The sequence below is a fragment of the Rhincodon typus genome, chromosome 24 (assembly GCF_021869965.1).
Source record: "Rhincodon typus isolate 14 chromosome 24, sRhiTyp1.1, whole genome shotgun sequence".
In the NCBI taxonomy this organism is placed as follows: domain Eukaryota; kingdom Metazoa; phylum Chordata; class Chondrichthyes; order Orectolobiformes; family Rhincodontidae; genus Rhincodon; species Rhincodon typus.
In genome coordinates this window covers 34,563,558-34,578,543 of record NC_063355.1, presented here as the reverse complement: position 1 = coordinate 34,578,543, position 14,986 = coordinate 34,563,558, and the positions used below count along the sequence as shown (strand labels likewise).

Sequence of the window (14,986 nt, the reverse complement as noted above, 5' to 3'; positions counted from 1 at the left end):
ACCAATGGGCAGTTTAGAAAAACGAGATCTGACTTAATTAACTCTGATACACTCTCTAGTTGAACATGTATGAATATCAAGACTGGATTCTGAATTTCTTACAGATGAGGGCTAGAAATAATATTGTTGCAAAGTAATGAGCTTTGGCTATTTATAGAGACACTGTTCAGCAGGACAGCATTAGAACATACTTCTCTCAGAACCCAGGCCTAGGTGATGCGGCATCATCTAACATCATTAATGTTACATTCTAGCTATTAGCTATTAACATTCATTCATTCTTTCCATTACAGAAGATTCCATGAACCCTCATGGCTTAGTTAACACGATGAGCAACTACTTGAGGACATACCAAAAAGCAGCAGGCAGCCACCAAACTGTTCCAAAAAGGAAGAAGAAAGAAGTTGCTCACACTGTCATGAGTCCATACCATCCAAGTCAATGAAGTACTTTTGAAGTCACTGTTGTGATTTTGGAAACATAGCAACCAATCTGTATGTGAATAACTATCTCAAACAGCGATGTGATTTTCATCGAGGAATCAATATTGGACCAGACAAGGATAATGACGTAGGATCAGGTCCATGTTGTTGATGGAAGGTACTCCACACTCTTGACAATGAATATCAACAGCCTTTATTAAACATAGCTGTGTACAGACGTGGTAAGAGAGGGTATCTCTTGAATCCCCCAGACTTGGGTTCCACTTCTATGCAATCGGAGTCATTATGACACAATTCTTTATGCATAGGCTGTTCTTAGAGTGAAGGTATCATTAACCCTTCACTCTACAACTAACATTTCTGCCCTTCTTTGAAAGAGATGTTTTATGTGCAGGTGACGGGCATTGGTTTTTAAGGTTTTACTTGAAAGATAGCACATCCAACAGAGCAGTGTTCCCGAGGCACTACATTGGAGTGTAAACCTAGATTAGGTGCTTCCAGCTCGGGAATGGGAACTTGAAACCATTATTTCCAGACTTGGAGGTAAAAGCCACAGTATGTCACTCCTGATACCTTTAAGAGAGAATACTGGAGTGGAAAAAGGAGGAGGAGAGTTCACATTCTGAAGGGTTAATTCTGCATAAATAACTCCCCAGGAGATACATATAACACATTCTATGGCTCAAAATACAGTTCTTTTTCTCCATTTTTCTTAGAACTTTGAAACAAAATTTCTTTCTCGTGGAGGACGTGCTTTTTTAAAAAAAAATTGACAACAAATGATATTTCTGTTCATTCTCTTTGTATCTTTTATTAGTAACCAATGATTCACCAAGATTTTCCGTTCAATTGAAACATGCACAAACACGCACAGACACAGCCCTCTCTCTCTCTGTGACTCCCAGCAGCTCAATCAGCTGCATAAAGTAAAGCGATCTGGTCTCAACACAGCACACAAACGTCTGACAGGAAGTCTGCTGCTGAAGAGCACTCTATCCCTGCAGGCTCTCCCCACATTAAACTCCAAGCTAATGAAAACAATCTGGTGAGGAGGAGAAAGAAAGAGAGAGAGCGAGAGCGAGAGAGGAGACCCCACAAGCCTAGCTCCTAACCCATGGCTTGAGGGAATTGCTTGCAAGATAATTGGCAAGAGAAAACTTTTCCAAAAGCAAAGAACAGTAAAGTCTGACAAGAAGTTGAAAAACACCTTCCCAACTTTTTATTTCCAAGACCTCTAGTGCACATAGAAGCAGCTCACTGAGAAGTCGCTTACTTTCGTTCAAACAAAAGGTCAACAGGGTAAGTCGAAGTTTATATGTTTTTTGTCTGAACTGCCATGAGCTACGTAAGAAGAGAGTTTCTTTTATTCATTCTCCCGTGCCTTTGTTGTGTTACAATTGCAATTGCAGCAAGTATCTTTTAGATGCAGGCTATTGCAAAGCTGGTCTTAGTTTAAACTATGAACTTTCAGCGCAAATGGGAAAATCCTTAGTATTTACTCAAAAATGTTCTTTCCTCCTTTTCCTTTCTCACTCTCTCCCTCTCATCATCCCATCCCTTTTCCCTCCGCTTGCTCACTCAATTTCCATGTCACAAATTCTACAGATTTAAGGAAGTATGGGATTTGCAGGCTGCCAACAACATATTGGGGAAGATCAGTCTTCATCTTTCGCAAAATGATAGACTTGAATGTGGAGCTCTGTTTATGATTTTTCCCATCAACATCTAAAAGGGAACACATTTTGACCCATTGTTCTTCACTGAAATATCTCCTCTGCGGTCACCTTTCAAACTGAAGCATGTGTTGTGGAATATTGCAAAGAGTCCTGAATTGGTTAAAAAAAAATTGGTAAAACTAAAGACTGTGAATGAGAGAAATCCGAGATGAAACTTGAAATTGCTGGAAATGCATTCAGCAAATGGAAAAATAAAGTGTAATTTTTCAGGTTTATGCCTCATTTACTTGGCATTGCAAATGCAGCCCTTTCTTTCCTTCATTTAACCATCCATTTGCTGCAGAATTGTGTTGAATTTTCTCTCCTCTCACTTTCTGATCAATGTCATTTTTTCATCAAATGCATATTTTGTCTTGTTCCTTTCTCTCCATTTCACTCTTTTTGCTCCGTTGGGCTCATGTTATGTTTCACTTTGGGAAAGCTAAGTTTGATTGAATGCTCCCATTCTCCCTTACTCTCCTTAACCTGGATTTTGCTTCTGAATTTCACATTCCTCTTCTCTGATGCCAGCTCTTTCCTCATTCCTTTGTGTTCTAGCTTTTACTTTCTCTGGTATATCTGGCTACTGTAGCTATTGTGCTCAAGTCAACCTAGATAGTGGATATTAGTGATATATGCAACTGCTTAGAGCATTGTAAACTGCCAAGAAGACGCTGACGTCCACTTGACCCTGCTCCCAGTAGCACAGGCAAAACTAGTGAGTGGGGCACAGCAGGAAAACATCACATTTTAGCAACTCCATGGCGCTGTATCTCAAATCATGGCCAAGAACTTGATTTGAAGTCATAATAGTCAGGACCTTCAGACACTATCTTACAGAAACAATTGTTTGACGCAGATTCAGATGAAAACAAAAGAGATTCAATGGACAGTGCTGGCAAAAGAAAACAATTTGTACCTTCAAGGACTCACTCAAAGGCCAATAACTTGATGTCGTGTTTAATTATTTAAGAGCTGACTTATGGGATGAGGGAGAGGGTACAATGTTTCAGGATGGAATGATTTCTGGGCCAAACGGAGATTAGTCGGAACATTCACAGAACCTTTTTTCATTTGGACAATGCTTTTCTTCCCCTCATATCCCAATTTTCAAAGAATTCTGTTGGATTGATTTTCTACTCATTACTCACAGCCTCCTCCTTGAGGGAGGCTAACGGGAGGCCTGGAGTTAATTATTGGCAGGAGCTGGTGATTCCCTCGTGAAGTTTTAACCCTCCCTCTGGAGAACATCATGACCTCCATTTGCAGATTCCTGCCATTCAGCCCAATAACAATATAAATGTAGTGAATGGGACAGTGTAGAAAAATGTTGCATTTCACCATATCATGTGAGGCTGCCTGAGCCTCCACTTCCCACCATTGGCCCAGGTAATTGTTGCAGTATCCCCTTTTCTAAGCAGGTTATTGATTCTCAGCCTGCTGGCAAACCGAGAGTCTGGGAGCAGGAATGGGGCCTCAACCCTAGGTATCTAATGGCACTGCATTGTCAATATGCAACCCTATGCTAATGTCTCCCTGTTAGGCTGTCCGAGCTATTCTCCAGCTTTTCCTCTCATTTTCATGTCCTTAATCTTCCGTGAACTCCAGGCAACTTTCCCTCAAAATGCTGTAGCACCTTTCAACTCGAACAGCAGACTATAAATAGCAGCCTGCAATCCAAACTCTTGTGTGTTTCACAGATCTATACCTGACGATAGTGATCAGACAATTCATTAGAAACCCTGAAATTTCCTGAAGCACATCATCTCACCATGTTACCTTTGATAGCCAAAAGAAAATCTCTAGTTATTTTTTTCAAACCAATTACTTGTGATCTTCTGAAGGTTTGGGTCTCGCTTGGGGTATTTCCATGGGCACTGATACTTTCCAATACTTCATGGATTCATACGGTATAGAAAGGCCATTCCGCCCACTGTGTTTGAGCTAGCTGTTTGCAAGAGCTATCTGATTAGTTCCATTCCCATGTTATTGCCCCTAAAAAATGTTTCCTTTCAATGTATTGACCCAACCCCCTTTTGGGTGTAACCAGTGATTTTGCTTCCACCAGCCATTCAGGCAGTACCTTCACATCAGAAACTGTTGCCATAAAAAACTTGTTTTGCCAGGATATTTGCCCAAGTAGTTCTTTTACCGAGCTTCAATGATGAATTTTAGCAGGTTAGGAAACCATGGGAAACATTGCCGCAAGCCAATTCTGTATTAACTCAACACTGGCTAAATAGCGGACACTTTTGTCATTTATACTTGGGACTGATCCACTAGATTCCTTGCTGATATAGATCACCAGCTACTGTAACTGAAGCTCCTGATTCTCTTCTCCTATTGTAATTCTAAAATTCCCAACTCCAAGATGTGCCCTCTGGGTTACTATAACTTTCCAGAAACCTCAAGTGTCCAAACTATGAAGGATCATTGATCACGCATTGTAAATTTAAGAGTGCCATGTATCAGTTAATGTCATCATCAGTTAATGTCAGCATCCAACACCAGCAGAATATAGATATTTCCTGATCAACCTGTTCAGACAAGATATTGAGCACTTCTAGACCAGGTGGGACATGAACCCAGACCTCCTAGTCCAGAGGTGAGGGCATTACTACTGTGCCGGAAGAGCCTTTGCACCAGCAGAAGATATGCTTGTTTAGTGTGAGGATTTTTATTATCTCTCTTTTCCTGGGGTTGATTCCCTGCACCATTCATAATTCCACAGCTGAGGAGATAAGCAGACGAGTCTGTGAGTGATGTGGCTCTCTGACAAGGAGAGACACCAAAGATAATTCATTGAACTCACTGTACCCAATTACCCAGAACTAAACCTTGAAGCTGTATGTGGGGAATCTTGGACATGAGTCCACATCTTATCATGCTGTGATGCAATTCTTCGCACTGCTGTCATGGTAGATTATAGAAAGATATCCTTGCTCCTAGTTGGGACCTTTCCCTCCCTTTACCTTTATCAGTTATTGGGATCATTTTCTGTCCAGACTCCATCTGATTTGCAGAGTTAGCTTGATAAATCTCCAGGAGGTACTGTGGAGAAACTTAAAAAAATTGCGTATGGGAGAGGATTGAAAGGGTTGGGGTAAAAACAAGAGAGTGGGAGTAATTGATTAGTTCTTTCAGAGAGCGAGCATACACCCAATGGGTGAGACACCTCAATCTGTGAAATATGATTCAATGAGTCATAGGTGTCTATTGCAATGAGAGTATTTGATTTTCTCTTCATTAATTCTACATTCTCCTATTCCAAAATATAACCTGTATGGAGGGGTGATGGATAAATTTAAAGGGATGTGACTACCTAGAGTAAATGATCATAATGTAAGAATAAAGAGGTTGCTTTTCGCAAAGGCAATTCTATGGGCTGCTAATATTTTAATTTATGCTTCAATCTTTGCACAATGTCTTTCTCAAAGTGAAATTATTTGTTAAAACCTCATGGCTGCACAATAAATGCAAAGCCAGATTATCAAACCTTTGTCCAACTGAAGGACTGGTACAACATTCTAACCGCCTGGTCAAATACTCAGAATGAAATAGCAGTAAGCACAGTGATCCAGATTTTTATTCAAGGACACTGCCCACTACTGGACTGCTGAACTTCCCAACAAATTGTCCCATCAGTAGAATCTATCTTTAAAGAAAAACATTGACATTGCAAATTAATCTGCTTAAAATACATTTGACATTTTGTTTTGCCTCTTGTTCAACGTTGATACTAATCTAGTGCATGAACCGTTGTATTCTGTTGCTTTTATTCTTAGTACATCCTGTGGACATAGAAGAAGTGTCATGCACGTATGGGTTACCAAGCAAAACCTTTGCTGCAACTTGTAAAACATCAATGTCCCACTGCAGTAAAATACCCTGCAGAGCCACTCAGTTTGATCCATTTTGATGCATTGATACCTATTTGTGTTCCAATCACTATTTGCCTCTCCACTGTTGTCCCAGTTTGAGGCACTCCTTCTTCAATGCACAGATGTTTTTGATAACTTAGTTATGTATGTGTAGCATTCATCTATATTTATCTTCAGCTTCTGCATGTGTCTTCTCTCCCTCTAAACTGCACTTCTCCATTACCATGCTCTTTCTCCCATTTTCTCCCAATCCCCTCTCATCCATTCATTAGTCTTTTGGTACCTTTATTTTTCATTCATATTTCCTCACACTTCATCCTTCTATTCCTTCTTTCATGCATGTTCTCTCACTCTCTTTCATATATTCCTTCTACAATTTATTATTTCTTCTTCTCCTTTGATACACCAACTCTTTCATTTTTTCCTTGCTAAGCTTGCTCTCTCACCCTGTCTATTAATACTCCTTACTATTGCGCAAATTTTTTTCTCTCTTTAATTGGTAATTGCCACTGATTTTTCTACTCTTCTTCTCACTCCATTCCTGTGAATTATCTCTCCTGCTTGTGTTCACTGGTGCCTTTCATTGATTCACTCTCACTGTCCCATTTTTTGTCTCACTTCCTCTCAATCTCTCACACTCTCAGTTCTTACCCCTCACTTTTTTTATTTATTCTTTATCTCTTGTTCCTTCTGGTTCTCATCTTTTCCTCTTATACTCTCACTCACTTCTCCTTTCTGTATTTTCTCTATCATTTTTGTCTTTCCAACCCTCTTACCTCCCTCTGTTTCTGAATTTCTTATTCGTAACTTCGTCACCTTTACCTTGCCTCATTTCTCCTCTTCTCCTAGTTTTGGACATATATCCAACTTCAAACTAACAGGGACAAGAAAGTAAACAAAATAAAGTCATTCCTTGTGTAGCCACAGAACTACAGATTCTCTCTGAGTTGCTGAGTTGTCTTCCCTCCAATGTTTGAAGTCTGTATTAACTCTCCAGATTTACAGCAACACGATGACAGTTTCTGTTAGACTCATCAGGCCGCTGACCTGTTGTTTCTTCCTTTCTGGAAAATGAGCTTTATTTTTAAATTGGGCATTGACAACTCCGTAGGTTCTTTCCAATAAATTAATGTTTCTGATCTTTGCCTGATTATTGATTTGTATGTTTTTAGCTTTCTTACGTTAAGCAAGGACAAAGAAAATCACAACTAGTTAGAAAACCAGACTGAGCATTAAAAACAAATCACTGAATGTCTTCACATTTAAAGTAATGCCACATATGCTGTGGTTTCCTCTGCAGTATTGTCCAAGAATGTGAGAAATCTCACTCTATCCGACGCTGAACACAGTACAGAGCTCCTGGGAATTGGTTAGCTCTAATGATTTTCCTGATTTTTCCCTTCCTTTCCTGAAGATGCTAATGTGCCCAGCATGGTTCCATGGTCAGCAGACATCTCCCCTCCCCGCCAACCCGCACCTCCAAACTTTGGTATTTCACTCAAGTGACCATTCATCATTGTGTGAATCAGGATAGAGTGTATTGACAGGCCACTCAAAAATCCGACCTCTCACGGCAATCCTGAGCTTGTCCTCATCCATTTCTTCAAGGTGTAGCAATCAGAAAGGGGAACCTAGTTGGGAAAGTGATGGCTTGAAGGAAATAGTAATCTGGTGAACCCTCAACTAATAATCAAAGGCCTGTTCCAGTGAGCCAGAGATCACTCAAATTCCATTGCTAACAAATTAAATTGCAGTATGGAATCAAGCAGCTCATTTGGGTAACGGTGGAACTTCCAAGCTGACATAAAAACTCATTCGGTTCACTAATGCCCTTTCAGAAAGGAAATCTGCTGGCCTTGTCAGGTCTGTGACTTCAGAGACACAACAATGCATGTGAGTCCAAGCTTTCTATGAAATAGCCACGAATGCAGTTCCCGGTCACTTTCTCGAGGAACAGGAATAAACCCTGGTCTTGTCCATGAAGACAACAATCAATGTCTCTGTTCATTCGGCTCCTCACCCAGCATGAGGAGAGGATCCTGACTGTGAGCACCCAGAATCGCTGACAGACTGTGCCCAAACTCTGGGGCTGTTAGTGAAGACTAATCTCGACTTCCTGGGGGAACGTCTTCTTTAACGAGATAGGAGGATCCCCCTTAGACTTTGAGATCTGGCTGTTTGCTCGAATTACATGTAGTACATTTGACATGTCCTTGGGCGGCACATGATGCAGGAGCGAGATTGACGTAGCAATGTATCAAAGTGTAAAATGTCTACCTTCTTGGCTGACGACCGCTGAGAATCTTAACTAACTGCCTTGCTTTATGTCTGTGCTAAAAGGTGCGGTAACACAAAGGTAACTCTGATTCTGTTAGCCCGGCTCCTGGGAGCAAATTGCGAAAAGGCAAGGCCAAAAGAAAACAGGGATGCTGCGTAACTGCAAAATGAGTGAGAGCTGAGAGGGCAAGCCCAGATCCCCGAGATGCAGCCTGGTCCAATCTATGAACTGGGTGGCTGTTCCTGTGGGCAGAGTGCCCTCGCAATAGCATTATAATGAGAGGTGCCAGTGTGCGCAGCATTAAATGAAGTGCAGTAAGTGGATTGGAGATGTGACATGATGGGGGTGGGGTGCGTTGGATGCCAAGATCCATGGATCAGCCGCTGCCCACGTAATGTGCTCTGGGGTGTTGGTGCCAAATGTCCAGGTTGGAGCTCTGGAGGAACAAGCAGAGAGCTGGAGCTGCTGGGTACCAACCCTGATGTTTCATGACCGGAATTCACAGAGTCTAGTTTCTGGGCAGCACGTAGTAGGATGGGAAACTGCAGACTAACGAGTTGAGATTAAATCAGAATGAGGCTGTTAATGAGTGATAATCCATGCTAATTGGCTTTTCACCACTCTTTAACAAGAATCTCATCTCGATGTTGAACACTTGGTTGGAAAATGGGGTTTTTGGTCTCAACATTGAGAAAGGCCTCATTGACCCTCTTCAGATTTTCCTGACTTTCTTGCCATGGTCCACATTGTTCAGGGACTGGGAAGACCGACATTAAATATTGTACCTTCTGGATCTCAGTCAGTATTCTACTGTTAATTCAATTAGTTCAGTGCTTTAATTATCTTGATGTTTGTTTAAATGCAGATATAGATTCAGTTCCTCTTTTTGCCACTTAGCTGACAGTCAGTCACAGTAGGAACTCTTCATGAGCGCTCATGCATTACTGTCCTCATTGTGGCCTAGCTCTGTACTTCTGAAATCGTGCGTAGAGTCATAGATTCATTCAGCATGGAAACAGACCCTCAGTCTATTCATTCGCGTCAACCAGTCATCCCAATCTGACCGAGTCCCATTTGCCAGCATTTGGCCCATATCCCTCTGAACCCTTCCTATTCACATTTCCATCCAGATGCCTTTCAAATGTTGTATTTGGAGCAGCTTCCACTACTTCTTCTGGCAGCTCATTCCATACACGCACCACCCTCTGCGTGAAAAAGTTACCTCCCCTGGTCCTTTTTCATTCTTTCCCCTCTCACCTTAAGCCTATGCTCACTAGTTTTGGACTCCCCTGCCCTGGGAAAACGATATTGGCTATTCATCTTATCCATGCCCCTCATGTTTTATAAACTTCTACAAGGTCACACCTCAACCTCTGACACTCCAGACAAACAAAGCTCCAGCCTATTCACCCTCTCCCAATAGCTTAAACCCTCCAGTCCTGGCAACATGCTTGTAAATCTTTTCTGCACCTTCTCAAGTTTAACAACATCTTTCCTATAGAAGGGCAACCAGAATTATATGCACTATTCCAAAAATGGCCTCACCAATGTCCTGTACAGCTGCAACATAATCTTCCAACTCCTATACTCAGTGTTCTGACCAATGAAGGCACGCGTGCCAAATGCCTTCTTAATCACCCTGTCTACCTGCGACTCCACTTTCAAGGAATTGTGTGCCCGCACCCCTAGGTCTCTTTGTTCGGCAACACTCTCCAGGACCCTACCATTAGCTGTGTAAGCCCTTCCTTGGTTTGCCTTACCAAAATGCAACACCTCCGATTTTTTCAAGAAGACGTGAAAATATATTTAATTTGAAGTTTGTGCAACTTAATAAGGGCAAGGACTTAAATTTTTATCTGGCTCTTGTGTGACCTACAAAGGTGAGAGGTTTTGCATGTTAATTCTGTCCATTTTAATAACTGTGTGAATCTTCCATTCCAGTTTTGCCACATTCCCAACTCATAAAGACTGTTGTTATGGGAATGTTGACAGTACAGACGAGAAATTGCTGCTGATAATGTTGATAACCCAATTTGACACATTTGTGGTCAGCACAGATGAGTTGGACCGAAGGGTCTGTTTCTGCACTGTTTGACCCATGACACTATATGACAACTTGCATCAGCTGTTTTAAAACAGGTTTGGTCGCCATCAGTTTCCATTAGCTTGAATGGGAATCAATATTAAGAGAGATGTAAAAGGGCTGCAACTCATCTGTAACCATTTGACATTCCTCACAAATCCAATCCTGACTCAGAAATGTGCGCACTTCGATTGAGAGTCTTTCGATTGTAAACAGGAGCAGGAATTTCTTTAATTGATTTTCCCCTCTCCATTGCCGAACTATAAAAAATTGAACACTAGGCTTCTCCAAACTCAGCATTTACCCTGCACTGAACCTGGGATCTTTCAGATGTGTGTAGTTTATGTTTTGGCCTTGGAGAGATCAGAATAGTTCATCTTAATGCACTTGAACACTGTATTTTCTAATTCTAATCTGTTGTTTTGTTCTTTGATTTAAACAGATTTTTGAGTTAACTGAGGAAGACAACAATGGCCATTCCTTTGGCATTATGGCTACTCGCCTTCACAACTATATGTCCAAGTACAACATATCCCAGCAGTCACTCTCCTACATCCATAACACCAGCCTCAGCAGAATCATCTGGTGCTTCGGAATCTGACATGTCTTCTACTGAAATCACGTTTTCGACTATAAAGGTATCAACATCTGCCATCGGTGCTGACCCTGTTTCCGCAAATGAGACTACTAGTGCCGATTCAAAATCTGCTGTTACCATGAGTAAAATTATGGATTTCATTAAAAAATACATGAACTTATTCATTATTGGTGGGGTTCTTCTGATCTTACTGGTTGTCATAGTGTGCGCTATAGTGCTGGTGAGGCTAAACTACAAGGCTTCAGCCTATTACCCATCTTCCTATCCGAAGAAAAAGTACGTAAATGAGCAAGATAAAGGGGGTTCGACCAAGACATTTGATGAGATTCCTGAGAAGGTCAATGATGAGCCCGGGGAAGATTCTAAGCAACTGGAAACAGACATTCTCACCGTGACCCACAACCTCAAAAAGAAGGCGCCAACCAAAGGAGAGGCTGATACCACAAAGGGAGAGGCTTCCCAGACCCCAGAGAAGGCAGGAACAAGTACCACATCACAAGAAGCAGGAGGAGAAGGCAAAACATTGAACACAATAGAAAACAAGGAAGACAAAGCACCAGGTACAGACAGCAAAGACGATGGAAATGAAAAACTGCCCAAGGAGAAAGAACAAAAGGGAGAAAACAAGGAAAATGATGATGAGCAGGGAAAGGGGAAGGGGACAGAGCAGAAACTGGAAAGTGGAGAAGGCCCAAGTACTGACTCCAATCAACTGTCTGCTGGTGGTATGGGCAGTAAATCCCCCAAGATCACTTCGGGGCAGACAGCAGACACAGCCGACATGAAAGGTATGGGTAACGACAGTCCAGAGAACCAGGAGCCACAGTTAGCACAGCAGGGGTTGAATGAAGCAGCCAGTGTTGCTGAGCCCAGAACAGACAACATCTGCGATCTAGAGAACACACCATTGATCTCGAATTGCAATGGTGCAGCAAATGACAGCAGAGCTTTTTAAAAGAGCAGAAACAAAGGATGAATCAGCATTAGATTGATATGGGAGGTATACAGAGGACTACTTGGATGTTCGCTAACCGGAGTGTTAGCTCTGCTTGCAAAAAAAGACCGCATATTTTCGACCAGATGCTTTTGAAAGCCAATTTTACAAAAAAAAGCATAAACAACATGCAGGAGGATGATAATCATGATAAAAGCCATAACCATTTTGAATACATAAAAAAGTTTTTTAAAGAAGAATCCAGTTTTACCTTTTCCTTCTTGCTGCAGCATAGAAATATTACCTTAGGTCCATGAGAATATTTTAATTCCCATGGCACTGGGGAATTAATCAGCCTGTAAATGGGAAAACCACAAGGAAATTCCACTATTCTGGAATGCTTGAATTTGCTGTTTGGGCAGTTTAACCACTTTGAGGATTGCAAATGTCGTCACTGGGCAACTATTCTAATTGTGAGCATCATATCCAAACAGGTAACACCAATTCAGAACACCAGCCAGTTGACTTGCTATCTTAGATTTCATACGTTCAGCCATGTTGCTGAATCATTACTCTTCACGTGACTACGTTTCAGCCATCCGAGTGAGTATTTGCAATTTATGCAGAACAACGGAGACAGATTTTGAGTCTATGTTCTTGGGCCTACCTGAAGCAGAAGACAACACAACTTAGACACATGAATGATTACCTGTCAGCTGCCAGCAAGCATACTACACCCTGGAAAGCAGGAAGTAAACAGTTTCACTGTTTCCTGTAAATTGTTAACATATCAATTGAAAGGAATTTGAGTACACTCAAATGTAGCCTGATTAAAAGTAATGAAGGAGCCATAATTGCAACCATTTAGAAAAGAAAACCTAACTTCTGGATGTTTTAGCCCTCACATGTCCCAGTCAGTGGAGGGCTCTTGTGGTGCAGTGATAGTGTCCCCATCTCTGAGTGAGAAGGCCCAGGTTCAAGATGTGTCTCATAATATCTCTGAACAGGTTGATTAGAAAATATCTATCCCAGCTTGTGAATCCAATTGGCAGTGATGAGAAATAATAATCTGAAAAGAAAGGTTGAAATTTAAATGTGTCTCTTATCCCAAGATTGTCATTCATTTAAGGATTGAACTAAAGAATTACAACATATGTTGTTAAAGAATTATTATTGTCAGAGATTGTTCAGGCAGGATCTGAACAAAATTAAACACCTAGCAGTATTGATAGGGGTCATGCTCCTTGAAGGAAATTTGAGGCTTATCAGAATAAACTGCAATTTCCTATCTTGAATTATCCTTCCATTTTAGTGGGGAGTTCTCCCTTGCTTTTAGATTTAGTAAAACTATGCACAGAGTCTGACACATGCTTTAAAGTCTTCTAAAATCCAAATGCTCGGATTTCTTATATGCAATACGGATATTGAGTGTTTCCAGGAAGAAGGCAGAACATTTCCAGCCACAGAGAGAATTTGGCGCCGGTGCAATTTAACAGGCAAAATTGGCCAGATTTAACCTTGAAACCAGCTTTTAACATATTGGCCATGGGTATGTGCTCTGAGCTTACTCAGAAATACTCAATTATGGCAATTTGGCCATTACAACAATTCCATTATTTCATGTTTTGGAAATCCATTTTTAATTTGGTTCTTCACAGATTGTTTCTTCAGATGAGCAGTTTATCTTTGTTCCATGGGCCTCTGATCTCAACACTCAGGGGGTCAGGAGTGCGGTCGGCCATCTCTAAAGTGGACAAAGAGCCCGTTTCCATGGAGATGGCTCTCTTGAATGCCGGCTGCATTATTTGCCATCTCCTTTCCCAGCCTGTCGATGCTGTACACCTTGTTTTGTGTAGCCTCCATGTAGCATGGATTAGGGAATGGAATGAAAAGGGTTGAGTGGGATGGAGGTCATTCAAACTTGTAAGATCACGGGTAAGACTGGAATACAAGCAGAAAATGTGGGAATGCACAGCAGGTCCATTGCCATGAGGTTTAGCTGATCATCCATGCCTGGGTCCTAACTCTTTCTGATAAGCCTGTGTTTCAAGCAAGATTACAGATCCAGCTCTTCTTGAGGAGATTATTGTAAAAGGATAAGAATTATTGATGCTTGCTTCATCTATATCCTTAAAATGTGATCATGTTAATCAGGCACAGATCCTGTTGGAAAATGATTCATCATTACCCCCATCCCGCCTTCCCAATAATTTTGGGGTTCCCACCCTCTAGCGCACTCATGCTCAAAAAGTGACCTGTTATTGGTGTCACTGGCTGCTGGAGCTAAGGGGATGGAGCCTACTGGAACTGACATTCAGAATGACCTTCCGCTCCAGGGAAGTTCATTCTGAGTAAACTCCGCGGAGGCTCACTGCATGTAGCACATGGCAGTCAATTCCCAGCTCACAATCTGTGGCACTCACTGCATGCCTCACCAGGACAACTATGTTTATGTCGCCATGTCTCGCTGTCATGTAATGAAAATCTCATAACACACAACGCTGGACAATGTTAAAGATTCTGTTTAATGCTTTTCTGTTGAGTTCGAGTGTATTTGAACTTACTGCTGCCAAAATGCAATAATAAACCATTTTTAATAAAACAATACCTTCCTCAGTGATTTTTTTTAAAGTTCAGTCCTCCTAATCGATTCCACAGATAGCACTGGTTTCTGCACTTTGGACAATTTGACCAGCTTATTGTATTAAAAACACTCTAACCTAAGCACTCTTGTCAGCGAGGTGGACAAAGGGACATATAATTTTGTTTGCAGTTCAAGTCAATTTCATTATAACAAAATATTCCTTATTTAAAACATCACGTGAGCATTTCCCATATTACCATGATACTTACTCGCTATCTAGCGCTATCTATCTGAGAAAGGATATTAGCTGCAACGATGTTTGAGCTGGATCTTTCTCTCTGCCATGATAGCTCTCTTTGATGAAGGTGGGTCTCACAGGTCAGGGTGGGTCTTCTCAGATTGCCACACAGTTTCCCACCACAGGAGTTGCTGCAAGTCTTCGTTGAGGGGGAGGCTTCCAGGTGTGTGTG

General features: G+C 41.4%; 1 protein-coding gene across 1 annotated transcript; it reads left to right on the top strand.

The window, feature by feature from the left end:
* Positions 1-1,324: 1,324 nt before the first annotated feature.
* On the top strand, positions 1,325-14,537 carry LOC109932772 (transmembrane protein 119). Its single transcript, XM_020531894.2, has 2 exons — positions 1,325-1,742; positions 10,843-14,537. Exon 2 carries the CDS (start codon positions 10,871-10,873, stop codon positions 11,951-11,953), a length of 1,083 nt encoding a protein of 360 aa, XP_020387483.1. The 5' UTR covers positions 1,325-1,742; positions 10,843-10,870; the 3' UTR covers positions 11,954-14,537.
* The last annotated feature ends 449 nt before the right edge of the window (positions 14,538-14,986 follow it).